At 33.4% G+C, this 27,909-nt stretch overlaps 1 protein-coding gene across 5 annotated transcripts in view; it reads left to right on the top strand.

Annotated features, from left to right (window-relative positions):
• Positions 1-26,233, top strand: part of Spn (protein phosphatase 1 regulatory subunit spinophilin) — a 141,198-nt gene extending 114,965 nt beyond the window's left edge. For 3 of the 5 annotated variants that reach the window (XM_088275399.1, XM_088275391.1, XM_088275421.1), the window contains 17 exons: positions 442-536; positions 1,049-1,227; positions 2,232-2,368; positions 2,454-2,605; positions 3,979-4,180; positions 7,110-7,163; positions 8,199-8,384; positions 8,884-9,039; positions 9,982-10,093; positions 17,667-17,852; positions 18,494-18,699; positions 19,299-19,405; positions 19,492-19,552; positions 20,441-20,543; positions 21,305-21,514; positions 23,480-23,640; positions 24,597-26,233. In XM_088275399.1, the coding sequence (XP_088131525.1) occupies positions 442-536; positions 1,049-1,227; positions 2,232-2,368; positions 2,454-2,605; positions 3,979-4,180; positions 7,110-7,163; positions 8,199-8,384; positions 8,884-9,039; positions 9,982-10,093; positions 17,667-17,852; positions 18,494-18,699; positions 19,299-19,405; positions 19,492-19,552; positions 20,441-20,543; positions 21,305-21,514; positions 23,480-23,640; positions 24,597-24,860 (2,571 nt within the window). In that variant the 3' untranslated portion in view covers positions 24,861-26,233. The remainder of the gene's footprint in view (positions 1-441; positions 537-1,048; positions 1,228-2,231; positions 2,369-2,453; positions 2,606-3,978; positions 4,181-7,109; positions 7,164-8,198; positions 8,385-8,883; positions 9,040-9,981; positions 10,094-17,666; positions 17,853-18,493; positions 18,700-19,298; positions 19,406-19,491; positions 19,553-20,440; positions 20,544-21,304; positions 21,515-23,479; positions 23,641-24,596) is intronic. The other 2 variants (XM_088275408.1, XM_088275414.1) reach the window with 2 other exon arrangements.
• Positions 26,234-27,909: the final 1,676 nt, after the last annotated feature.

Raw genomic sequence — 27,909 nt, 5'->3', positions numbered from 1 at the left:
TTTACCAATATTGTTGCAAAAACCAATAGGTATTTCTATTGGTTTTTGCAACAATATTGGTTGAAAAACTACTAAAATCCTAACTAACTAACTAGTTAGGATTTTAGTATTAAAATCCTACTAAATCCTAACTACTAACTAAATCCTAACTACTAAAATCCTAACTAACTAACTAAAATCCTCTGTCAGTTTTATCACATTTTAATTATAAAATAAGAGAATTGATTGCAATATTCGATCTATGATATTGTGAAAAAAGTTAACAATTTGAATGTACAAAAAGTCATTCATCGCAGTCAATTTAGTTCGCTGAAACTCGCTCGCTGACAGATTAATAAAAACAATTAATCAATATAAATATTAAGAATATATTATGATGCATACAACATTTGATTTATAAATATCATTGTTAATTTTCATCAAAATCTCATTATTTTCTAGATTCCTGGTTTGCCACCAGAAGGTGAGGATGCGGATGAAGATGAAGGGTACTACCCACCCGTGTTTGTGAAGAAGAGTTCTAAAGTTTTCTTTAGGTATGTAATTATTCACACTATGCATAATCTTCTTCATCTTCTTTTTGTAGATCTTAGGGATCTGTTTGTGCCTCCGCATGTCGCTCTTGGGATGTTGACTCCCAGCTGTCTTTCCATCTTTTCGGAGGTCTGCCTGGGGGTCTGCGTCCTTCAGGGTTACCTTGATGTGGAAGTCTGTCTTCTGACATTCTGTTTATATTTTCATTCCAGTATCGCCTTCGTTGTCGTCTCCACCTCACGATATCCTCCGTCTTACACATGCTCCGGATGCATAATGATAACTAATTTTCTTCATAATTTTCTTCATAATTTTCTTCATGTACCTTTCCGACTATGTAATTGCCACGTAATAACGTATTACGGAGGAATACAAAAATTCTGAGCCCGCATCTAAAATATTTTATATTGATATTCTCATTTTTAAAGTCAAGTTGTAGTAAATACTTATCACCGGGAGGGGAAGGTGAAGTAAGCTATGATTCTAAATAATAAAAAATATACAAAACTTTCAGCACGGCACCAATGCGAATGTTCTCCACTCACTCCGTGATGGAGTATGACCGACGCAATGAGGATGTGGACCCCGTGGCAGCTTCCGCAGAGTACGAGCTGGAGAAGAGGGTTGAGAAGATGCTCGTGTTCCCGGTGAGACTGCTCAAGGGTCCCGATGGACTGGGCCTGTCCATTATCGGTAATTATTTTATAATTATTATTATTATATTTTTTTAATGAAGGAAAGAATTTGTATTTTTATTATTTACAAAAATACTTCTATTTCATACTAATTCTGTAAGCCTAAGCAGCTCTTATTAAAAATAGGCATTAAATTGTGGTAGATTGGGTTCGAACCGAGAAACATTGACTCTTGAGTCACAGTTTCTCGCACCGCCTCTTGAGTCCGCGACACTAACCACGGGACCACAACCCGACACACTTTAGATATTGGCTGAACAAAAATATTTATTCTCATCATGTCGTGGATAATAGTTGCAACTGATTTATTTACTCGCAACACCAATGTCAGACCAATTTATGATGACAATTTTCACATTTTTACAAAAATGTTGAAAAATGTTACAGCTATAAGAGTTATCTAATTCAATAAGTTATAAAATAGATTACATTATACAGAGTGAAAGTAATGCCCCATAAAAACAGGTTTAATCTATTTTTAGTCACTATTATATACATATCAATTCCCACCAATTGCATAGTAAATTCAAGAAAGATCAATTTTTAGTTTGTCTGGGTGTTTGTGATGTGTTTTCCATATTTGCCTTCTCTATCCTTACTATCGCACCTGAAAACAGGCCTCTAAAAGTACAGGCTTTGCGGGTTATTCCTTTAGAAAAAATAAATGCACGCTTAATAGTAATTACCTGATCCAGTTATGTATACACATATAGAGGCATCTCATTACTTTGTAATTTATATCTACGATGAAAATAATGTTGTCAAATATCATTGTCAGTTGTTGCAAGTTTACAATTTACAGTCATTGTTACAATTTTACAATTTTATCATCGATACACAGAAGGTATAAGATGATCCCTTTGGTATAAGATGATCCCTTAGCTTGGTTAATTTGCAATTCTACATGAAATATGAATGTGAACCGTGTGATAATATTTTGGAAGCAGGACAGTGAATAAATGAATGATTGGTTGTGTATCTTATGCTTCCTCCATTCTGCAGGTATGGGTGTGGGAGCAGATGCCGGGCTGGAGAAGTTGGGTATCTTCGTGAAGACCATAACGGAGAACGGAGCCGCATCTCGCGATGGCCGTATCCATGTCAACGATCAGATCATCGAAGTTGACGGCAAAAGCTTGGTAAATACCTTTCCATCAGACGATTTACTCTCCGGGTGGTCCTTGCCTTGATGTATTTCTAATTTGCTTTATCGTGTCGGATCAGGTGGGCGTGACGCAAGCGTACGCAGCATCGGTGCTGAGAAACACGTCTGGTCTTGTCAACTTCCAGATTGGAAGGGAGAAGGACCCCCAGAACAGTGAAGTCGCCCAACTCATCAGGCAGAGTCTTCAGGCTGATCGAGAAAGGGAAGAAAGGTAATTTTCCATGCAGTACCTTCAATGTTGATTACAATTCATGATATTATTATTCCTCAAAAGTCATGTGATGTCACAGAAATGTGTCCACTTTGACAGTTAGTGTTCAGTTTATTCAAAGGAATTAAATGATTTTTTTTTTTTACAAAAATCCAAAAAACCATTTACGAATATGCTGTTAAGTTTATAAGTTTACCCGTAGATGGAAGCATCTGTAGCTTCTGAAACTAGTTGTTAAAAAATGCAATACTCAAGTGGTAAAAAAACAATTGTTTTATTTATAATTTAATCATGTCTTACCACAAAGTGAATGCCGAAACAATAACTAGCATAAATGTATGCCGCACTTGCACATATTGCAAAATATCTGCAAATGTGAAAACATAATATATGTGATTCCATATATTCTACTGAAACGAGATATATTCTATATTATCTTTTTCTTTATAACTTTTTTATAAATGTGATTTATCAACTTGGTGATATGGAAGTAAGACCGTCAACGTCCATATTCATATCGTAGTCATACAGGAGAAAGTAACCAAGTGCATTTCTTACAAAAACGCGATCATTGACTATTTGTTATCTCACTGGCTTAACCTTTTAAACGCGTTAACTTTGTTCCTAAGAGACGCTCGTGCGCGGCTGTATTTTGCCGTTTTTTAAATGATTACTTTTATCATGTATTTAGTTATGAAACGATTTATTTTCCTAAACAAAGACGTTAAATGGGATTCATTGTGCCTTTTTGGTACTTTATAATACACGTGTGTCACATTATTCTTGAAATATATCGTAATATAAACAAATTAGATCGTAACATAAATAAATCAAAGCACGCATCGTGTGTCACTCTTACCCACTGGCGATGCGTAGCGTCGAAAGTGGGACAGATATAGGGCATGATTATGGCGCGGACTAATTACCGACCGCAAGAAAAATCAGGGATCTGTTGTTTTATTTATCCTTGTGATGTTACAAATTATTAGTCAGATATTTCAACAGATGTCATAAGGCCGAGGATTGACGTATTATTTTATCCAAAGTTCCACACCATGAAAAAATCCCTCCAAGTTGAACTGAGGTTCGAAACTTGGAGCAAAGTGAAAACACAAACGCTGCACAAACGAAAACACAGAGCCGCGTGGATCCGGTTAATATCGCCCTGAAAAAAAATCCCAAAGGATTTTAAACTTAGAAGTATAATATATTGACTTGTTAAAAATGACTAACTGCATTGATATTTATTTTCTTCCCAAGCAAAAGTGACTTAAATGGCCCTCTTGAACATTTTACATTTTGTTAGTTAGTCACTTTCTCCTGTACGACTACGATATATGGAAAACATGTCTAATCTAATATTTGTCCCTCAGATGTCAGCGCGCAATAGACGAGCGACAACGCCGCCAGTCCGAAGACTCGACGCAGCCCGTCTCCTCCGGGAACTCCTCCTCCTCCGAGCCTCCGCCCCCTCCGCTGCCGCCCCCCTCCACCTCGGCCGCGCGCGCCCCCTCCCCGCCCCCCTCCCAGCAGGACAAGGACGACGTCGAGTCGCTGAGAAGCCTGCTTCACGAGGTGAATAGAGACATTATTTCCATTTGTACCCGTTTGTTTGCTTGCTTTGTGTTGCATTGATTGACCTTTTCGTTTGTGTGTAATTGGTTTTGGAATTGTTTATTTTAGTACTATAAAAAATGTAATAAAATTAGTACAATCAATCCGAGTGACATTGAAAAAAAAATCAAATTCATGCATATTTTGTGTGAACAATGATCTGCCTAATAATTAGGTATGTGTTTAAAAGGGTGTATGTATATATTGAGTTTTTATTTATTTATAATAACACATTGTTTACGGAAAACGCTTAAAAGCGTCTTTCAAATACTGTTGATAGAGAGCGGGACACGTTTATAAGCGTTCTATTTGCTTACTTTTGGCAGAGCGCAAGACGCTAAAAAATAATTACAGATTGGAATTGAGTTTGCGGTCACTTGTGATTAGGTTAGTTGTGATAAGTATATTACTCTAATTAGTAAACTAATTAAGTCGGGGTTGATGAAAAAACGGCCCGACAACAATGTGTTAATAGCTTTATTTCGATTCACGTTCATATTACAAATAGTACTTAAATATTGAATAAAGTATTGTGGTAGTATTCTACAAAAATGGCGCCACATAAAATGTCCAAAATTATATTTTTTACAATATGATGAAAAAACTATTTTTAATTTAAATTTTACTCGGTAAATGCTACTATTTCTTTGATTCTATCTTAAGATGTGTTTCGATACATTCCACATCATTTACATACACCGTATGTGAAGCTTCATCTAAGTTTTAAAGTTACGTTCTTAGGACTTTGAAGAATGAAGAGGAGGCAGGTACTGTTTCTTATTTTTTACTTTTTTTATCAGTAATATTTATAAGGAAAAGGTGGTATTTACCAAGTATTTTTTTTAATTAAAAATAGTTAGATATTACCACAAGGTGACTGCTGAATCAATAAATGAAAGAAAAATATAATTTAGATCATAACAGTATGTAGATAATTTTTTCCAATTGTTATTTTTTACGATGTTCTAGCGTGGACTGATTGTGCATGTTTATAGTCTACCCAAAAATTGAATGATGTTGATATTATATTAATAGTTGATTTTAAAACCATAAGGGAAATTAAATTCTGTCATGTTAGAGCCCAACATTATATGTACTGATGTTCATTCTCAATTTTTATGAGCCTTTTTTATAATACGTTGAAATACAATAAAGTTTTTCTTTTCTGCGACTATTGTAGTGTCCACTATCTAAACTGACGTATTTTTTTTTTTACTAAAATAGTGATCATATAAACAAGTTACATCAGCTAAAAAATATGGACCCTGAAATTAGGTTATAGCTTCCGCAAGTAACAATTAACTGTGCCATAATAGGAAAGCACAAAAAGAAATTACGGGTATTCAATAAATTACATTTGATTGTATTTTTGGTTTTGTATTGCTTTGTATTTTTGTCAAATTTGCTTGCACTTTTAATCAATCTGATGAATGGGCTGGATTCCAAAGTGATTTCATTTTTAAGATAAAATTTAAAAATCCAAGGATGTGTCTGTGTACCAAGATTATAGTACGAGGGCCGACCCAAAAGTAACAATAAAAAGTAAATTTTACACACTTAATTAAATGATTTTTTTTTGAAAATTTACACTCTTATGTACCATGTTATGAGCCGAAAAATTAAAAAAAAATGGTTAAAAACAATAATTTTTGGAAGTTTTTTTGACGTTTTTAGTCTCCCGATTTTTACGTTTCAGCGATTTTTTAAAAACAACTTTTTTTGTAAACAAAAAAAATTTTTTTTTATTTAAAACCTTTACTGACCCTCAAAATACACATTACACGCAATGCACTTGTTCCAGCGTTTTTCCCACTGCCCAAAACAAGTAAAAAACTCTGAAATACTGATTGATTTCAAAGCTTTGAGTGACTCTTCTTGAACTTCTTGAATTGTTTGAAATCTCCTTCCTTTCAATTGCCTTTTCATCCTAGGAAAAAGAAAAAAATCACAAGGAGCAAGATCTGGAGAGTAAGGAGGATGCTCTAAAAGCTTGAATTTGCATTTTGCATTTGAAGCAGTTTCAGTGTTTCTTGAGGTGATTTGCCTAGCAGGAAGCAGAATTTAATGTTTGCGCGCTGTTCCATTTGTTTACGTCAAAATTTCGCCGAAACCTAAAAATCGGGAGACTAAAAACGTCAAAAAAACTTCCAAACATTACCGTTTTTAACCATTTTTTTTTATTTTTCGGCTCATAACATGGTACATAAGTGTGTAAATTTTCAAAAAAAAGTCATTTTATTAAGTGTGTAAAATTTACTTTTTATTGTTACTTTTGGGTCGGCCCTCGTATATAAATGAAGGAGGTCTTTGATAGTATAAATAAATTGCCTGTTAGTGGAATGTTGAGCATTCCTCATACACTTTAACCTATTAAACCATTACCGCAGTGATGCGGTGAGATGGTCAATGATTTCTGAAAAAGAGTTTCATTTCTTCTTTCTAATTTGCAAGTTTTTTTTGTAATAATTTTTAGGTTTTTTTTACTATGATTTTATATCAAAAAATATTTATTTCTTTTTAAAAAAAAAAAACAAAAGACAGTTTTGTTGAGCGAAAACTCTCTACAGAACTGGTTTAAATAAATATTTGTTCAAGAACTTTTTTTTAACATAAATTGTTGAAACAAAACATTTAATATGCACTTTTCTATGATTTTGTCAAAATTAAACACGACACTTCTGCATATTTATACATATTTATGAATATATTTTAAATTATTCATAAAATACGATTTTTATTGTAGAAAAAATAGAAAACAAGCCCATTCGAAACAGTTGAGAACTAAACATGTGTTGTTGGAAAGACTAGTATGTTTTTGATTGAAAATTTAAATTGGTGTCGCATGCCCGCCTGTGTTAGCCGCATGTGACGTACTTTGTGTTGTTTCCAGACCCAATCACAATTAGTTGCCTCCCAATCATCAGTCTGTCAACTGAGCCAAAAGGTAAAATGCTTTATTTTCTTTGTGTTGGTACGCTTTATATGTATGTGTGTATTTATAATGAGATCAAGACTTCCGTTTTTCTTACTAACTAAAATCATCCTGATATTAGACACTTGGTGACTTCATACATTTGTACAAAGTGTATAACTAAATAACCACGTTTGTTCAACTAACTTAGTTCTGACCAAATTGCGACTTCTTGCACTAAACCGACTATACATCTCTTCCAAACACAACAATAATCCGCTGTTTATAATTATATTTTTCAATCACCAGACCTCATTAGCTATGTACTAAAAAATTACCAAACAAGAAAGGTTGAATGGTCAATGTATGTAGCTTGTAACCCATAGAAATTATGTGCCTATTCAAATGTAATACTTTTAACGTACACAGTAAAAAGCTTGTTAATTTGATATTAAATGGATCAATATATATTAAAATCAGGATTAACAAAATCATAAAATATATCACTCAGTGATGGCGATGTTTCCTAAGTTATTTGTATTTTTTATTAGTAAAATAACAAAAGCAGTGAACAAAATCGTTTTTTTTTAGTTATGCGGTATTATTTTGAAAAAACACTAGCAGACAAGTTAAAGCTCTTTAACTTTTTGACTGTACATATTTAAATTAACTGAATAGTTAATTTAATCTGGATAATTCCAGACCTTTTTATAACAGATTACTTGTCTCATAAATTGATTTCTCACTCATACTTATATAAGATCCATCAACCGTTTCTTTTACACAATTATTGACTCAAGTTACTTGACATTGGCTAACTTCTAGAAGTAAATTTTATATTTTTGTAGCGAATTAATAGAAATACATAGCATGATTTATTATTTTTATAATGCATTTTCACTAGCAAATTAAACCTTCCCATTTGTGGGTATTTTTTGTGACTAATAATAGAATTAAATAGTTTTTTATTTAACTTTTTGAGTATTACACTAATTTCAAGATTGTGTTACACTACTCTCAAATTTTGTGTCTCCCGTAAGAAAGTCTAACCTAATATTTTCCCGGAAGCTTATGGAGCTGGAGTCCAACGGAGCAGAAAATGAGGAGTTCTCGGAGAAGCTCCGGCAATCCGGCCTGAAACTGCGGGAGACGGAGAGGACCCTGAAGGCGACGCAGCGAGAGGCGCAGTCTTACAAGGACATGCTTCAACAATCTCAGGAGCAGTACTCCAACCTGGACTCCAAATACAATAGGGTGAGCTTAATTTACTTTCAAAACCATTTGATACCATAACCGAACCCTAACTACTAAACCACAGATAATCCTATTTTAATGTTACAAATTCCAATTAGTACAGAGCAATGATCATAAATGGTAAAGTTATTTCCACAAAAAATTTAGAAAATTCTTAACCTGTTATATGTATATGCAACAGTTTGTTCAAACTAAAATTCAGAAATTCAAAACTACAAATTGAAAATAAGTGAGTAGTATTTAATCTATGAACTTTTTCTGCGAAAATAGAAGAAATACAACAATCAATACAAATAAAATTATGGGTATTTAATTGGCTACTTCATTACCTTATTACCTACAAATAAAATAATGGATATTTAACTGGCTACCACATTACCTTATTACGATATTCGATGTATTCTAATGTCTAATATAAGGTAATGACAAAGTAATGAATGGTGGAAACTCATTTACTGATTTGTTATCGAGAAATTACAATATCTGGTATTTTTTACAGGCGAAAAAACTTCTCCGTGAATTCAGACAGAGAGAGATAGATATGATTCACCGCGAGGACTTCTATCAGCAGATGCTGCAGGAGAAGGATACTGAATATAATGCTCTCGTAAAAACACTCAAGGACAGGGTCATCCGACTCGAAGTTCTGCTCTTGGTAAGTTGCCATTAAGCCATAGATACTGGTCTTCTAAAAAAATTAACAGCTTAGTGAAGATTCAGATAAAGCTTACAATTATCCAAGTTTTATTTTCAACTAACGGGAAACTGTTGGCAATATGGAAATGAAATGATTTTTTTTATAATTTGCAGTAAAACTTTGAAAGAATGGACATCTATTTAACGGACTTTGGATATAATTTACAAAAAGTCCGGTCAAATGTATTTTTTTTTTAAATATCCTGTTAATATCTTATATATTGAAAGCTGTCCCACCGCATTCTCAGATCTGATACAGAAGCATCTAGGCTTCCTGACAGACTTACTCTTGCAAAGCAATTTTTAATTTGAACTAAGTTTAAAATAAAATTGTATCCCAATTTTACTGTGAATTCACATTTTAAAGCTTTCAATATCCCTGTCACTGCCAATCAAAATAAATACAAGTTTGTAAATCCACCACCAAATTTTCTAGAAGTACCCCGGTGTAGGCAGCGAAAGGGATTGGTATTTAGTTCAGTTAGTCAGCTAGATCCAATTCCGACTCGACGTTGGCCGTTGTTAATATTTTATATGCCTAAATTCAAGTGTCGCTGCAGGTAAACAATTTTTAGCTGCCATAATAATCGCTTCATACGCCTTGCTCGTAGACTGCACCTAGCTGGAGCCATACTTTCGGCTTTAACAGACACCTCCTCCCCCCTAGTCCATTATATCGAGCTTTTACTGTATTTTTTATTTTTATTATTTCATATGGTTACAAAAGTTTTTTTTATAATTTAATTAATTTTCCAAACATTTCTACTTACAATTTTAAAATAAAAAACGCAGTTCTCTCCAATAAAGAGACTGAGCTCTTGTGCTTGGAGAGGGACTTACACTTGTTACTTATGTTTTATGTATGTATTTAGCTATTTTCTAACAAGAATTTTTATTGCAGGAAACCCAGAAGAAGGCTGGTGTCCCAGTAATGTTGCCATATGAACCCAGTGCCAAACAGGTGACCCCTCAAATGTCGAGGCGTCCGCCCCCGGAACCCTTCCAGCTCCTAGGTAAAGTTGGAGACACTCACTAGACCCCACTCACTAGTGCACCCTCTCTGTCACATTCTTGTTCCATGGACCCCTTAATTTTGTTGAATAAAATCTGTAAGGGTATTTTTGTAATACGTTTGATACGAGAATTGAAATCCAATGGTATGGCTTAGTTGTAATTTAGAGAGTAATGGTCTTGCCAAATTGTCTTTTAGATATAAACCTTTTTACTGTCAGATTAATTGTTAAATTGACTAGATCAAATGCTATTTAAAAAAATACAGCATGTCTACATAAAAAGGCTTTAAAAAGAATCCCTTACTTGTAGAAATACATATAAAAGTACATGTTTTAGAAAATATAATCAGTTTAATCTTCCTGCATAACTAGAATTTTTTTCTTCTTCATATTAATTGCTGTTTAAATTTCTTGTGAAAATTTACATTGATTACTGTGGAAAAAAAAACAAAAATATCTCAAGAAGATGACCTGATTACCATTTTGCTATCTTAGAATTTTAATTACTTTGCTTATTAAACATATAATTTAAAAACTAAAATTGTCATTCAAATTCCAATCTGTTTTACTAACAATTATTGTATTATGATATCATATACATAAGTCTTAATATTGTAATATGGCATTTTCAAAAATAAATATATTTGATAAATTACAAACTTAAGGTGTCCATTGTTCATTTTGTGATTTTAGATCCACTAAATTAGTAATAAACTTAGTAAATTTATTAACGAATAGTTGGCTATACATTTCTGATTATCTTTCGGCGTAGTTATTTAGAAATTACCAAAATATAATCCTCGATCTAGATTCCTAATTCCTCCTCCTTCAAATATTCAAATTGTAAGAAAATCATCTAATTGTATTTTTATTCATTATTTAATGCTATTGTTAAATTTTTTTTGACTTTGAGGCACAATGCACGCTTTGATCAATTTAAATATTAATGGAATATTTTATCATTTTCCTAACAGCTAACTCGGTCAAGTCTTTTTGTTTGAATCTGTTTTGTTGTTCCTTGTAAAATTAATATAGCTTATCATCACTGGAAATTTGAAAATATCACATAAAGAGTGGAGAATTTGTCTGAGATTTTGTATCATACCATTTATGTAATATCTGCCCGGTTTGTATTTCGCTTCTGTGTTGTCAATGGAAATTTGAAATGCTGAGGGATAATGTGTAAAAATAATGTTTATCTACAAATTCACTAAAATCACAAACGTTTTTCAAATTCCTGTTGACAATGCAGTACTTGCTTGTTAAATAAAAATCGAAGGAATCAAAAGAATAAAAAGAAATATTTAAAATTACTAATTGTTAAAAAAAAAACTTATACATATATATACATATATACATATGCAAACTGATGTGTTTATGTTGAAATCATTTTTTATTTTATTTTTTTATCACAAAAGTACAATATATGTGAATGAAATTTCCATATAAGTGTATTGAAAAAATTAACATAAAATTGAGATTGTAATTATTTTTTTTTCTCGTATTTTTCTCTAATAATTCAATTTAAAAATTTTAACAGATTTTTTTTAAAATTTTCAATTATTTTTTTCTATGAAAGCAAACGGCGAGGCCGAAATTTCCTTAATATTTTTTAAAATAATGGTGACATTGTAATTATCGTTGTTTGATTTCACAAGCTTTTTCTTTATAAATTAAACTATTATTCCAACACTTTTTAATCTAATATATATATATGAGCAAAGAAAGATCTGGTATTTCAGTTTATTTTAATGTTTTTTTTTATGGTGTAGCATATACTGTACTGTATCCATATTCCATCAGATTTTACTTTATTGTGTCCATGTTGTTTGAAATACGGGTACATATTGATGTCTTTCCAAAGTTGATATTCATAAAGTATACATTATTAGTATGTATGTAATAATATTGTTATTTTTTTATCTGAGACTTTAAATACATGGAGTAATAATTTCGTATATGTAGTGTGTTTGTCTGTATTGTTTGTTTTGTCTTTGGGAAGTGTGTTCGTTTATACTGCATGAAAGATAAATATCTTGTTTTCAGTTTGTAGCTTAGACATCAACTTACTTAATATTTTATAAGGATAGTATATCGCACTTAACATATTTTTTAACCTAGATTAATCGGAGAATGTTCATGAAATATTTGTATTTATGATTGTTGTAAACGGAGATGTATTGAAATCTATTAGTTTCTATCCGCTTCTCTCACTTTTGGGATTATTGTGCATATCTTTCCGACTACCTTTTATGGATATTTATTTGTACATCTCCGTAAATATTATTACAAAATTGTATGTTTAATCCTTGAATACATACTTATTAAATTTACTATGAAATTATTATTTTATGATCACCTTCTTCTCAAAGCATAACGCACACAATTCCAACATGTAATATAATACATTCGGTTTAAGGATAATACTTTGTTTTGGAAAGTCATTGCATTCCATTTCCCTTTTGGTGAAAACGATGTTTAAGCTTCCAAACCTTGATTATTTCACATCTTCTAATGAATACAAGTCGGTTATAGGAAAGCACTTGTTTCATTGATGACGCTCATATGTTGATGCTTTTGGTTGAGGATAAAAGTCGCTTAAGTTGTTGCGTATGAGGTGGATGCCTACTCTCCTATCTTGAAGTAATGTGGGACTTCTCTTTTCCATTTCATGACTCCTTTATATGTTCGCCTTCCTTCTTTTCCTAAAATTTACTGTGTAATTTTATAAACCATTTGACTGTATGGCAAGTGTATGTCTAAAATATTTTCAAAAGTATATATCTCACACAAAGTATTTCAAAATTATCTAGTTCAAATTCTAGTTCCTCAAATACAAAAAGTGTATCAATTTATAGATGTAGACATACATTATGGCTTTATTCTTGTCCCATAATATCAAGTTATTATGTAATTAGTTTAGTTTAGTTTCGCTACATACCATGTAGTTATTTTGTTTTTGTTAATCTGTATAATATGTATACTATTGTATTTTATATTTATAATATCCTGCTTTTCATAAGAATAGCAGCTTTGGATACAGCACCATGGGCTGAATACCCGCACTTGCACTAGTTTGTGTGACTAGGACACTGCTAATTTCCCCTAAAGTCCCCTGAGGTGAAAGTGCCCTAGCCATCGCTGCTATTCTTCTTTTCCTACCTGCTTTTTCTCTTCCATTTCCTATCCCATACAGCAGTAATGTACTACACCTTGAGCTCATTCACTTCAAATTTTGTGTATCTCGTCAAATATATTCCTCTCCAGCATTCAAGAATCGGAGCGCAAAACTAAACACCTTCCTTTCAAATACATATAACAAGTATTTCAACTTGATATGAAGGATGTATGTATTGTATTTGAAAGAAGATAGAAGTCTGAGAATCCCAGGGCTTACGACCTGTTGCTTCCTCTCAAGTTATGACATCTGTAATATGTATTTGGTACATATATCATCCGTAGGGTGAATAATCCAATGTCTGATAGAACAAATAATAAAAAGCATATTTTTCTTCATGTAATTAATGTGTGAGTTAACACCGCATTGATTAAATGTGGTGCCCTATACCCCATTTGGAAAAAAAAAGTATAAAGGTGGTTGGAAGATATTTATATTGCTTCATGGAAGTAAGCCCACAATACATTACACAAGAAATTTAATAGAAAAAATAATTTAACTACATCATATAATAATAAGTAAACAGATACACTATATCTAGAAGGAAGCAAACACCTCGCAACTTACATTAGTTTATATATTTTTTAAATGAAAATTAAACGAATTACATTATTAGTATTTCTGTTTGTTTAAGTTTTCGCATTTCATTGTCAATATGATGTAGCAAAAATGTATTTAACTACCTATGGATAATATCCACCTCCGTTGTGTAATACTCGGCTACCGTTCTGGAGGTCCCGGGTTCGATTCCCAGGGGGGGTCAAATAAATATAAGTGATTTTTTCACTGTAATATTTATTCAATATTACCCTGGACTGGTACCTGAAGCGGAGGGCTGATCACCTTTCCTTCATGTGTAAACGATCAAGATAACACTGCGTCTATATGAAGCAGTGCCCTATGCACCATTGGGGTGCGGATAAGGTTATGCATAATATAATAAGAATAACCCTTAGGTTATTCTTCAATTATTTTTTTTTCCGCAATCTTCAAACTTTCAAATACAACGTGGGACTTTAAATAAAAGAATGAATTACTTTCTTTACAATGGGTGGAATGCATTCATGGGAAAAGTTTTCAAAAAGAATAGTCTTTTTTCCACATAGGACCCATTTTTAATTTTCAATCACCAAAAAGTTTATAATTTCACTTTAGTTTTAGTTTAGAAGCATGCTTGCATTACTAAAAAGTCAGATAGTAACCGACTTGAAAGGTTTATGTAAATATGTAACAGCTAGAATTGTGTTTATTTTTAATTCCCTAAGCATTTTTGCAAAAAGGCAAAGCTCTCACAAATGACCAATTAAATTTAGCCGATGGTGTGCTTTGTTGCATGGAATATACATAGTTTATTTTTTAGCTTTTTAAAACTTATTTCCTGAACTTCGTTTGGTTTCTGAAAAACTTTTTTGAACTAATATTAGGTGCAACATTTTTGGATGTGTCCAAATACTTGTTCACAAATCTGGGATTCTCCACTTAGAGTAATTTTTACATTTCAACATAGTTGAATAATAATATGGAAGTGTGGGTATTTACAGGGCCTATGACCTGTCATAGGCTGGTTAGTGATCACATAACATTCACCATTCTACCCATGATTGACAACCACACTACATAAATTTTAGGAACTCCTATATTTATCATTATTCTCATAAAGCTTTATTTTTAAGTTCACGGGAGCCATATAGAGAGATAAGGACCCATCTATATTCTCAAACTAGCCATAGATGGCTTCCATGAACGCAAATATAAAGCGTCATGAGATTTATGATCTATATGAGTTTTAAATGAGTTTGTCCGCCTCCGTAGAGTAATGGTCAGCACGCTCGGCTACCGTTCTGGAGGTCCCGGGTTCGATTCCCAAGGGGGGTAAAATAAATATGTGATTTTTCACTGTTACACATATTCAATATTACCCTGGACTGGTACCTGAAGCGGAGGGCTGATCACCTTTCCTTCATGTGTAAACGATCAAGATAACACTGCGTTTATATAACGCAGTGCCCTATGCACCATTGGGGTGCGGATAAGGGTTTTATTATTTTATTATTATGAGTTTTAAAAATTTGATTAGCGTCAGGTCATAAGGCCTGTAAATACACAGACTTCCATATTCTTTTTCATCTATGTTGAGATGTCTAAATGTAATATTAGGTGACTTATGTTATGTTATATTAAACTCAATATTTAAGTTATTCAATATAATCACATATCCTGACTTCATTCAATATTCAGATTACTTTCTAATTTCAAATAAACGAATTCTGAATCCAGAAAACCAATTTAGAAATCAAAATCAGAAAACTGATGTGTGCTGTGACCATAAGATGATAAACAAAATGATGGTTTGTATTTAAAAAAAAAAAAAGCAAATAAATAGGTTTATGAGTATTACTCTTGCAAAATAGTTCCGAATAAAAAATATACCACAGCCGGAATTACGAACCCTATGGGCGGTTGTGCGCTACACGGAATTTTACCGTCCGGCAATTCAGTTAGCGTGATAAAACGATGATTGGCTTGTGCTTTTGCCCATCTTTCTTCGGATCGGTGCTCTTGATCGGTGCGTGAACACATTGCGCGTAAATTTGATCACGCTTAACTGTCGTAGTCGCTTTTGTTTTTCAAAACCGGACGGTAAAATTCCGTGTAGTGCACAAGCTCACTCTTTGTAGATGAGTCAAGTGCAGGTAAATTAAAAGGATTTTGAAACCAGTTGTTGATCACCATCTTCTGGAAGTTAATATTACCAACAAATAGAAATAGAATAGAAGTCAAGTTAAATTTATCTTCACTCGACTTATGTATGTAGATAGTACCATTGTTATTTCCGCACAGAAGTTATTCACAATATATCCATATTTAATTACTCCGGTCATATTATAATATGAAATAAAAGTTTGTAAGCAACTGATCAAAATAATAATAAATATTGAAGCAATTTTTTTGTGCATTGGCAATAAATTGCAATAATGACAGGCTCCAGGGTGTAGTTATGTAGATACTTGATCTCAAAACTGGCATTACCCCTCGAAACAGGTTTAATTCCCCCCAACTTCAAAATCAATTGAAGATTTTTTTTTCAATTAGTCTGGCTATTGGTGATAATGCTCCTTCCCCATCCTCTCTTTTCAGCTGACAAGTCTCTAAAATAGTGGCTTTGTGTGTTATTCATTTTAAAAAAAAATTATGTAAAATTATATTGGCATATCAATTAAACCACGGGTGGCCAACCCGCGGCCCGCGGCGCCCTTAGGTGCGGCCCGCGGTGATGTATCACGAATATTTTTAAAAAAATACTGGGTCCTTCAAAATATATTTAAAATCATTCTTAAGTTATTAAAACCAATCAAGTTTCTGAAATTACATGGAATGCATATATTCTGGTGAAAAGAAACTCAAATCTTGCACTGAGTGGCCATTGAAATATTGGTTTTATTTCAAATAAAATTGGGAATATTGTTTGATTTATGCGTCCTAATTAATAATTTTGGTTGTTAAAATTGATAACAATGTTATTTTTGTTGGTTCAATGTGTGTTCTCACATCTTGTGGTCGTAGTAATGTTTCTTTTTCACAATTACCCTGATTGTACTTTCTAATTACCTCTGCATTCACATTATTTATAATACTTTAAAAAAATCAATAAGTATGAAATTCATTGTTTAAAAAAAAAAATAGAAAAATTTAGGTCACAATACGGCCCGGGGTGCAATTTGGGTTGGCCAGGCCTGATTTAAACCATCGTCGATGTATTTTAAATTGAATAAATTAAATTATTATTTTATTAATTTCGTTAATTCATTCAGCAGTCGCTTTGTGATAAAATCTATCCATTTTTAATTTGAGTTTTTCTTAGTAAATGCCACTATTTCTTTAAATTTATTGTTACATGTGTTTTGATGCATTCCGCATCATTTTCAAACACCGTATGTGTGTGGTGAGTCTAAATTTAAGAGTTCGGTCCTTGGGATGTTGCCTTCAACCTTTTGAAGAGAGGGTAGGAGCTGTATCTTATTTTTATTTATTATTTATTATTATTGTTTTTATCAGTGAGAACATAGACAATATGGGGGAGGCTTTTGTCATTTTCAAATTGATAATTATGGGTTTATTATTATTATTATTTTTATGGATTTCTCATGTTTCAAAATGTTGCAGTTTATGACTTTTCGTATTAAGAATTTTTAGGATTTCTACATTATTGTTAAATTTATGATCATTATCTTTTAAATGGTTAGCAAATTCTTAAAATTATTATTTCTTAAACATAAATCATGTTCCCTGATTCTTGCTTTGAATTTTCCAGAAGTCATACCAATGTACGAACTTCCACAGTTTTTTAAAATATTATTTTCACTTATTTTTTTATTGTTATTTATTTTATTTTAGACTCTTGGATGTCGGATGGTGATTTGTCATCCGAAGGTTCCCCTCATGAGAAGACAGCCACGGTAGAGCGGAGGGTCGTAGTGGCTTCTGCCATTCCATCATCACAAGCCCACCCTGCAGCGGCTGCTGCCGATTTCGCGTCTGACGCAGAGTTGGATGGAACCAGCCTGGGGAGGGATCCTGAAGGTAAAAACATACATACTTTTTTTTTAAATATTGCTTGAGGGAACTTTTCTTTATTTTGAACTCTCGCCGCAGTTGATTTTGTGCAAATACTGGTGCACACATCTCGACAAGCGTATTGTGTGATACAACTGGCTTATCCGGATTAACACATTTTGGATGGGTGTTTTTTACGCCTGCGGGCCGCTGGCAACGGGATTTAATAATTGTGTACATATAATTTAGACCTTCGCAAAGAGATTGGTACATAATATTCATATTATGACAGGCGCCGTGGCGTATTTGGGTACATGCTCAACTGCGAAACTGGCATTGTGTGCTCGAATCCCGCCAAGTGCAAAATAAATTCGAGAAAGATTTATTTTTAATTGGTCTGGGTGTTTGTGTTGTGTTTTTCACATTTACCTTCCTTACTATCTTACCTGGATACAAGCCTCTAATAGAGACTTTGCGGGTTATTCCTTTTAAAATTAAAATAAAAAATATATACAAAAAAAACACTAAATATATATTCTGCCTTTGAAATGAGGCTAGCGCAGAAGGTAAAAATACCCTTCCAGTCCTTAAGCATCAATCGACCAAACGGGTAGATATTTCTGTCCGGTCCTTAGAGTGTTAAGATTCAATATTCCACATTCTCTCAGGCTCTTTAAATGGGAGGGAGAGAGACAGCAGCAGCCTGGGGCTGGACGCAGAGGGGTCGGGGGAGCAGGAGGGGGAGGGCGCCGGGCGGGAGCTGGACCTCGCCGTGCCGCAGACCGTGCTGCTCGACACTTCGGCACAGCGGACCCGCGGGGACCTCGCCAGACTGAGGCACCACTCTCCGCACTCTTTGTCCAACGCCAGCAGCGTAAGTTTTGAATTCCAGCATTAAACCTCCTAATGATGATATTTTTTATATTTATTTATTTTTTATTTATTCGGGAATTGTACAGCTTTACATTTAGTAAAAGTATATAGTAAAAAATAGTTACATTAATAAAAATAAAGCCAATTGCACAATTCCACATTTAAGGCATTTTAAGAAATATCTGATACCTAAAATCAAAGACACAAATGGTGTTTGTATTTAGTATTCCTAGTATCCTAGTCTATCAGTCTCGATAAAAAGGAATTTGTGATTAGTATTTTCTTATTATTTTAAGATAATGAAACGATTTTATTAAAAAAATTATACAATAAAACAACAACTATATAGCTTTTTCCACTTTTATTTTATCTTATCTGACATCATCAGATATGTGATGTCGTTAAAAATAATACCGGGTCAGTGGTCAAATAAAATAAATGTGAAAAAAGCTAAATAGATGTTGTTTTATTTAAAAAAAATCGGTTCCACCAAGAAATGTCGGTACAAAACTTGAATAAAAATATTATATCGGCGCAAAATTCGACAATGATTTAATTTTATTTAATTCTTAACGCGTTATTCTTTTTATTTATTTTTAGTACGATGACCTCGATGAGAGTTACAATGACTCCAATGATGATTCGCTGAGTGAATCCACATCTGCATCACATGATATTCTACTCAGCTCTAATAATAGACTGGACAGGTAGCTATTGGTTATTTCCTCTACATTTTTGTAGTAACTGTCATTATTATGATCTTGTAATGGACATCCGTGGTGTTAATTTTTAGGGAAGAAAATCCAGAATCTACCCTATCAAGTTTGACAGGAGATGAGTTAACTGGACAGCCTGTAAGTTTTAAAATAATTCTTATTTAAATTCTATTCTATAAATTAGCTGTGATTGCACTTCAGACGGGTATTTTTTACGCCTGTGGACTGCTGGCAACGGGATAATTATAATTGATAATTATTTGATAATTACAAAGATACAGTGAAGACCTTAAAAAGGAGATTAGTATATAATACATATTTAAATAAATACTTTGGATTATTCCCTCTTTTCTGACTTTAAAATAAGGCCGGCGCAGAAGGCAAAAATACCCTTCTCGTCCTTAAGCAGCAATCGACCCAATGGGTGGAAATATCTTTCCCGTTTGAAGTGTGTAAATTAATTAATGTTTCTATCGTTTGAAATTAATTATGAAATGCTTGTACTGCCGCACAGCCATTCCATCAAATAACTATTTCATGCCAGGTGTTTTTTTTTCACAATACTTGAGTCTTTGCCGAGTACCAAAGTTGACAATGTAAACAACAAAATGTGGCAATTACAATTTTCAGATATATACAAAAGATATAAAAAAAAGAAAATGAAGTAAATTGTTGAATAAAATGAAATAATGTATCGGGTTGTGGTCCCGTGGTTAGTGTCGCGGACTCTTAAGTCAGAGTTTCTCAGTTCGAACCCACTTTACCACAATTTGATACCTATTTCTTTAGGCTCACAGAAATAGTATAAAATTGAAATATTTGTGTGAATAATAAAAACACAAATATTTCTCTTTTTTTTTAAATAAAATAAAAATATAGTAGTTTGTCGAAGCTATATAATATTAAGACGTGGCATGGTTCGAAGATGATCATGCAGTTTGACTACTCGGGTCCTTTAAATGTAACAAACCTTGTATTATGCCACCATGCAGACTTATTTTGGAACGTTCGAAATTTCTTTTGCAGCAATACTCGGAGGTATTCAAGCGATCGAGTGGAGAGTACCAAGTAAAGGATGACACTTACTCTTCCATAACTCATCATCACCAATATGCCACTTCTCTTACAGGTAAGTCCCGTAATATTATAATTTATTTTTTCACTCTGATATTTATTCAATTGGACCGGTACCTGAAGCGGAGGGCTGATCACCCTTCCTTCATGTGTTAATAATGATCAAGATAATACTTCTTTATATGATGCAGTGCCTTTTTGTATTCTCAAATACAAGTAAAAATGCTAAAAATCTTAATTCCCATGCATGTTTTGCAGATTTACCATTTGCATTCTGACACTGTAATGTGAAAGGTGTAAAAGGGACGGTGCCAGCATTGCAAAGGCAATCTTTAATACATAGTTTCAACTTAATGGTTGATAATTGTTGTAAAATGGCAGTATAAAAGTGAAAAAATTTGTTTAAAAATTTATTTTAAGAGTAAAAATGTTACCGTAGAACAGGGCTATCTGAATTTTGATGTGTTACTTGAGCCCAGTTTGTTGGAATACAAAGACTCGACTGTACTGTATTTCACTTTCTTAAAAAACTACTCGCTTGCAGTAAGGATGGGGGTAAAAAAGGTTTTAAGGATTTTCTTAAATGGGAATCCAACTCGGAACATTTTTATTTATTTAATATAGTTGTAAGAATTTTTTTTATAATTTAATTAATTTTCTAGAAATTTCTACTTCACAATCTTAAAATTAATTACGCAGTTCTCTCCAATAAAGAGACTACGCTCTTGTGCTTGAAGAGGGACTTGTTTATTGTTTATGTCTGGGTGATATAATTTATTTTGTTATATAAATAATGACAATGCCCGGTGTCGCCAGGTCCTCCGGCCTCGCTGGCGGAACAGCTCAAGCAGGTCCTGGCGGAGCGCGAGAAGCGGCTGGCGGGCTCCGGGGAGCAGGGGGCCCCCGGATGCGCGGGGGGAGCCCCCAACCCGGTGGTGCTCACACAGAACCTGGTGGAAGAGATCCGGCAGGCCGTTAACGAGGCCAACGCAAGAGGTGCGAATAAACAAACTCGTATTGCCAGTGGTGAGCTATCAATATTTTAAAGAGCTCACTTTTATAACGCTTCATACTTATTTATTTTTCATTTTATACTAAAAAATATTCTTCTGACATTTTTATTTTCGTTTCTCCATTAACAAAATTAAAAGGTAGATAAATATGTCCGTGGTCACCACATTAGTGGTCAGTGCTTTTGGCTTCTGCGCTGGAGATCCCGGGTTCAATTCTCAGGAGGGGTCAAAATAAATGAGTGATTTTTTACCCTAATATTTGTTCAATATTGCCCTGAAATGGTACCTAAAGTGCTGGCCCAATCACCTTACCTTAAATTTGTATTTTAATTATTTAAAGATCAAGATAACACTGCCTATGACGAAGTGCTCTGTACACCATTGAATACGGATATGAGTAATAAGAAAAATAAATACATATTTGCATGACATTTCTTGATGGAATTTATATTACATTACATATTAAAATGACACCAAAAGAAATGTTGGATTAGGATAGATCAGACCTCCCGGAATAGCAATAGGCGGAGTTTGAGGAAGCTCTTATACCCAAAACTGGGTACAAAATAACTTAAAGCAGTAATAGTAGATTACAATCATATCGACTTATCAAAATATGTATTTCACTGTCAAGAAAAATCCATTACATGTCCATCACCATTTATTTAAAAAAACAATGTGTTTAGGTCACTCATCATTATGTATTGACATACTATGTAGTATGTAATAATAATTGTATCAAATCTTATTAATATTTGTGTACATTTATGAAAATCACCATATTCGTTTAAATACATATAACAATTGATAATTTACCAAACAATATTTCAAATGAAAAACCCACAAAATCCTATTTATTAACAATAATGTAATTTTTTTCTTTCTTTTTTAATGTAGTTGTACTTGGATTTGGATTTTACGAATTACATCCTTTTTTCTCTTCATTTCATTCGGTCCGTATTAATCCCCAAATTAGCTCGGGTAATAAAGGTTTTACTGTGTTTCGCATAGATGTGTCATTCCTCGATTACCCGATGATGCTTTCATTTTGGGTTGTCAACCTGTTAACCGGGGAGTTAACTTTTTAATTACGACACATGCAACAGGCGTGGACTCTTTCACTAGGACGTGTCAGTACGTGCGCCTGGTGGACGTGATTTCGTTTACAATTTTAATTAAATATGTTTTCGTTTATATCATAAATATAAATAAACGTTTATATATTATAAATCATAAAGGAAAATACAAATTTTCAAACCAATAGAAAATAATTAATGTCGAAACATGTACGGATGACTAATTACCTTTGTTGTTCTTTAACCCTTCCCTTACGGTGCTAAAAACTCACCGGTGATATGTATTTTGTACACCATATGAAAATGTAGTTAAAAAACGGGAATATTCCTAAATTTTGCTTATATTGACCATAGCTGAAGTTGAAATATAAAAATTTTGTAATATTAGCTCTGGTAATTATTTGAAAAATATTTAAAAAAATACATCACAAGTATCCGCAATAGCTGGCGTAGTGTCACGACTGGCGCGTAAGACGATCTGCGCACTACTAACGCAGTCAACACGTTATTAAATGCGCGTATAGGCACACAAAGCACGCCACATGTGCACACACAGAAACGTTTGTGTATTGGTGATTTTATCCCCGATTTTGATACAAATTATCTCCATCGCTGCAAATGAATAACTTTATACTAATAATAGATAATTGTATTACGGAGGAATACCAAGATTATGAGCATGGATCCATTATATTTTATATTGATATTCTCATTTGAAAAGTCGAGCTGTAGTAAATACATATCACCGGGAGGGGAAGATTCCACCCATTCCATGGCGAAATATATATTTACAAGACGTATTCATATGTCCTACCCGTACCCGATATTGTTTACGTGTGATGTATTTATACGTCCCGCTCTGTTAACAGGTAAATAAATATTTATTTATTTGTAATTTTCAGTGAAAAAAGTGGGTCCGGGTATGGCGGTGGGCAGCGAGATGCCGTGGCAGCCGCTCGGCGTGCCCGGCACCGAATCCCCGTCGCTGTCTCCCCTCTCCGCCTCCACCACCTCCTTCAGCCCGCACCACACCATCCCCGTCATGCAATGGACCAAGCAGCAGGTACTGTGACTTCTACACAGAGACGATAGTTCCGCTGAGCCAGCCAATATAGCCTCGTGTAGATAGGCATTCGGAGATGTTCAAATGTCCCTGAGAATAAGATTTCAAGACAACCCAATGAAGTGTAGCTTTTCAGGATAAAAGGCAAAGATGTATGAGTACCTCGGTAAAAATCTAAATATTAAAATAATATCTTTTTGTAAATAAATTTAAAATGTTATACTGTGGAGGTATGTAATAATTCTGCTTATTTAGGTATGATAATATATTATTTAACCATATCCGCTCCCTACGTAAATCATATGGAGTCTACAAACTGTCTCCAGGCTTTTCTGTTGGCCACCAGTTCCCTTTCATCCCCTCTCCGCATCCCAAAATTCAGACGAGAACTGCCGAGAAATTGTCAGCAGTGGTTGTCCTGGGCGGCGCGAACCTGATGCCTTTTAAAAGAGACAAGCTTGATTAAGGCTCTCAGGAGGCATTCTTCGCAGACATCTGTTCTCAAAGCTAAATATGTACACGGCTGCTCTGGGCCCTTGTAAGGTGCATTTTCACATGTTTCACAGTTGTATAAGAGAACAGGAGCAATGCAGGCATTGTATAGGCAGCATTTGGTCTTTACTAAGTATAAATCCGATCTCCAGATAATCTTCATAATGCGATCCTTCGAGTCCTTGACACACTCCCAGTTCCTTTTGAAGGCTGCCATTTTTAGTTATGAACACTCTGAAGTACTTGAAACCCTCTACCCTTTCGATGAGCTGGTTCCTCAACGGCTCAAGCTATATATATGAAAGATAATATTAAATTTTATAATAAACAGCTACCCTTTATTTCATTGTAAGCCCTCTTTTTGCTCTTCTGTAAAATAGCATTTTTGCCAAGTATAAAATTATTTATGGAGAATGTTTGAAACGCTTAATGTATTAATGTGTTGGGTAATGTAATCCGCTCAGGTGTGGCAGTGGATCGTCTCGCAGGGGCAGGGGCTGGAGCGCTACGCGGGGGCGTTCGCGTCGCGCGGCGTAGACGGGCCGCTGCTGCTGTCGCTCACCTCGCGCGACCTCAAGCTGCTGGGGCTGGCGGGCGAGGACAAGGCGCGCCTCAAGCGCCGCCTCAAGGAGCTGCGCGCCGCCGCCGACAAGGAGCGTCGCCTGCAGGACAAGCGCGACAAGATGCTGCGCAAAGCCGAGAAGAGGGCCAACGGAAAGAAGAAGTGAAGCGACGCTAGACTCAATAACTCTGGTTAACCCATCTTACTATTGCCTCTATTCCGAATCGACCAGTTCAATGTCAAGCCCGTGCAAAGTTATCTGAATCACAAATCCTGAATAAACTATTCTTTCAATTCAAAATCTTCAAATACTATTCGAATTCTAGAAGTTTTCTGTAAATTGTTTATAGTCTATCAAAAAGTAAGGTTATGACAAATATACATCTGACTTTTTTCAATATGTTAAGTTTTCTAAAAAGATTAAAACCAGAGTTATTTATCTTATGCACTTCTGATGTATTGATCGATGATGTGCAAGTACTCACTGCGGTAGTCGTCGCTAACTATTGGGTTAAATATTGTGATAAGGGTGGTCACTATTCAGAGCTGATTGAGATTGAGCGATACTTACGAAGAAATTGTTTACGTAATGAGGCCCGATTAAAAGATTATGTATCATTTTAAATATTAATAAGAAGCCTCTAAATGTGGAATGAAATTTGTGATTAAATTTTTAAATAGACGTGTCTCGGTTCCTATTTGGGGGATGGCTTGATTGTTCATTTTTACCTAATGCACGGATACTGTTCCTTAATCAATGTTTAGATCACATCAATTTAAATATCAATTAGAAAGCGAAAATGTCATACTTGATTATTGCATACTTTGGCATTTCTATAATAATTATTGTGTACAATATTATTATCATTACGTTTTATTGGTGTTCTTATATTCGTCTTGTCGTATCAAGAGATATTCGCACGCATCACTCGACATAAATTGTTAACAAAATTTATTTTGTAACGTATAATTCTAATGATTTATTTGATAAACATTTTTTCGTTTCATAAATATCAAGGGATTTTACCTGGTACTCCATTTTCTTTGAGACTTTTTTTTCAAAATGCATAAAAAACTAATCATTTTCAAATTGACATAGGAATTGCTTTCATTTAATAAAATAGGAAATGAAATTTATTTTACCTCAAGTTTGTTGAGAGAATTTAGAACTGCCAATATGTAATGCATACCTAGAAATAAATATGTAAATATGATTGGAAAATGGATATACTTGTATAATGTGCTCGTTAACTGATACTAAGCTCGTGATTACTTATCGAGAAAACTAAAAAAGGACAACAAAATTCAGAAACCGCTCGGCAGTTCTAAAATGAATGAATTCTGTGGTTTTAGATTATTACTCGTAAAAGAATGTATAAGTGCAATACATATACCATTTTTTGTAATTTTGACACTAAGTGCACTTTGGAAATACTAGTTTAAATTAACCGTCTTACTTAAGTCGTGTTGTCGCCAAATTGATGTTTACTTTGATATGGTTTGTGTTTTTCCTAAATTATACTTTTGTTTGAATGTATTCGAGAATAAAGGATTTTGATTTAGTGTAGCTATGATCGATGTAGTGGTGTAAATTTGTTTGCAGGCCTATAGGAATGGGGTTGTCGTTTTTAGTTACGAAGATGCTGTGATCTTATGAATTTTATGCATTTTAGTAATCCAATACTCTTAAAACATTTAGTATAATATAGAGTAAGAGTTTTTAGGTAGTTATGGAGATTTATACTTATAATAGCTGCGCTAAGATTTCCTTAAATCTGTAGCTCAGTGTAAAAATGTTTACTTAACTATTAAATTTATTCGGTTTGTATTTTGACCAAAAAATATTGATATCGCCATCACCCATGAAGACCAAATCATTCTTCACATCCTGATTTAACTAAAAGATATTGTCTCTTCAACTAACAGATTCTTATTCTTTAAATAAACAAAATGTTCTTTTTCAGAAGACTATTTATTGATAAATAAATAATCAGTAAATGTTACATGTAATTGCTATATACATACGGAATTTGTCTAACGACACTAGTCTGAGGCAGCTATGTTCTTCGTGATCCATTATATCATTTTACATATTTCAAATTCCAGTATATTTTTCCTAACAAAATACAAATCCACTTAAATCAGGTTCAAAAAGTATAACACCAACGTTATTATAGAATATAATATAATGTAGTTAATAAATATTATATGAGATAAAGTTAGGTGATTAATGATTGTAACAAATTGACACTTTTGTAAGATTCAACGATGCATAAACTTCACAATATCCAATGATAAGGTGCGGTCACCAGCAGACAAGATTCTGCTATAATTATTTTGAGCAATTTGCGATTTATGTACAGTAAGTTCGTAATGCATATTTCTTGGTTTTGTTTAAAATTTGTTTAACGATATGTTGAACTATTCATTTACTGGAAACGTGATTTTTTTAAATAAAATTATTTATTTAGATGGAAATTAGCATCCTTCATTTGTAAATTCATTACATCATTGAAATAGATAAACATATTGATACTTCTTTTCAGCATAATTGAAATGCTTTATACATAAAATTATTCTCAATTTAGAAGTAATATTTGAATAAAAGCATTGTATACACCCCCTCTCTAGTGTATTTGCGGCATAATAATCTACGGTCGATTTTCAATGAACTAGTCCTTTTAAAAAGTAAGCATTAAGGCCAAATATAATTGAAATATTTGTTATGTACTAACTAAAGTATAAGACAGTTATACATGTGTATATGTAGTGCTTTTGTAAAAATACAAAACCCCAGCACAAATAGTGTCTAGGTTATAATATTTTTATTAAATCTAGTTGGTAGATTGTTGTTTTCCTTTAGACATCGAGTACAAGAATCATAGACAATTAGGTTGAAGCGCGCCTAATATTTAACTCCAAATGGCAGTTTTAGTAATACCCTTTTATAGGATGTCACTAGAATATTTGAAACCCTCTGTATATAAACTTTTAAGTATGTCCTGGCATACATTTTTCTTCAGTAATAATGAATGGTTAACCTACTTTGTGAATATGATATAACGAGTTTGGAATGTACATGTTAATCTGCTAATCTAATATGTACTTTGTAATATTCATTCATTTTTGTATTAAAAAATATTTATTATAAACCAACTAATAGGCAATTTTACACTTGACAAATGCCATTTAAACTCCCCATTTAGTAGTGGTAA

This window comes from Brachycentrus maculatus, unplaced genomic scaffold (genome assembly GCF_059751285.1).
Source record: "Brachycentrus maculatus isolate JH-2025_06_01 unplaced genomic scaffold, ASM5975128v1 h1tg000036l, whole genome shotgun sequence".
NCBI lineage: Eukaryota > Metazoa > Arthropoda > Insecta > Trichoptera > Brachycentridae > Brachycentrus > Brachycentrus maculatus.
Note: the sequence above shows the minus strand (reverse complement) of the source record. Positions and strands in the feature narration are given on the sequence as shown.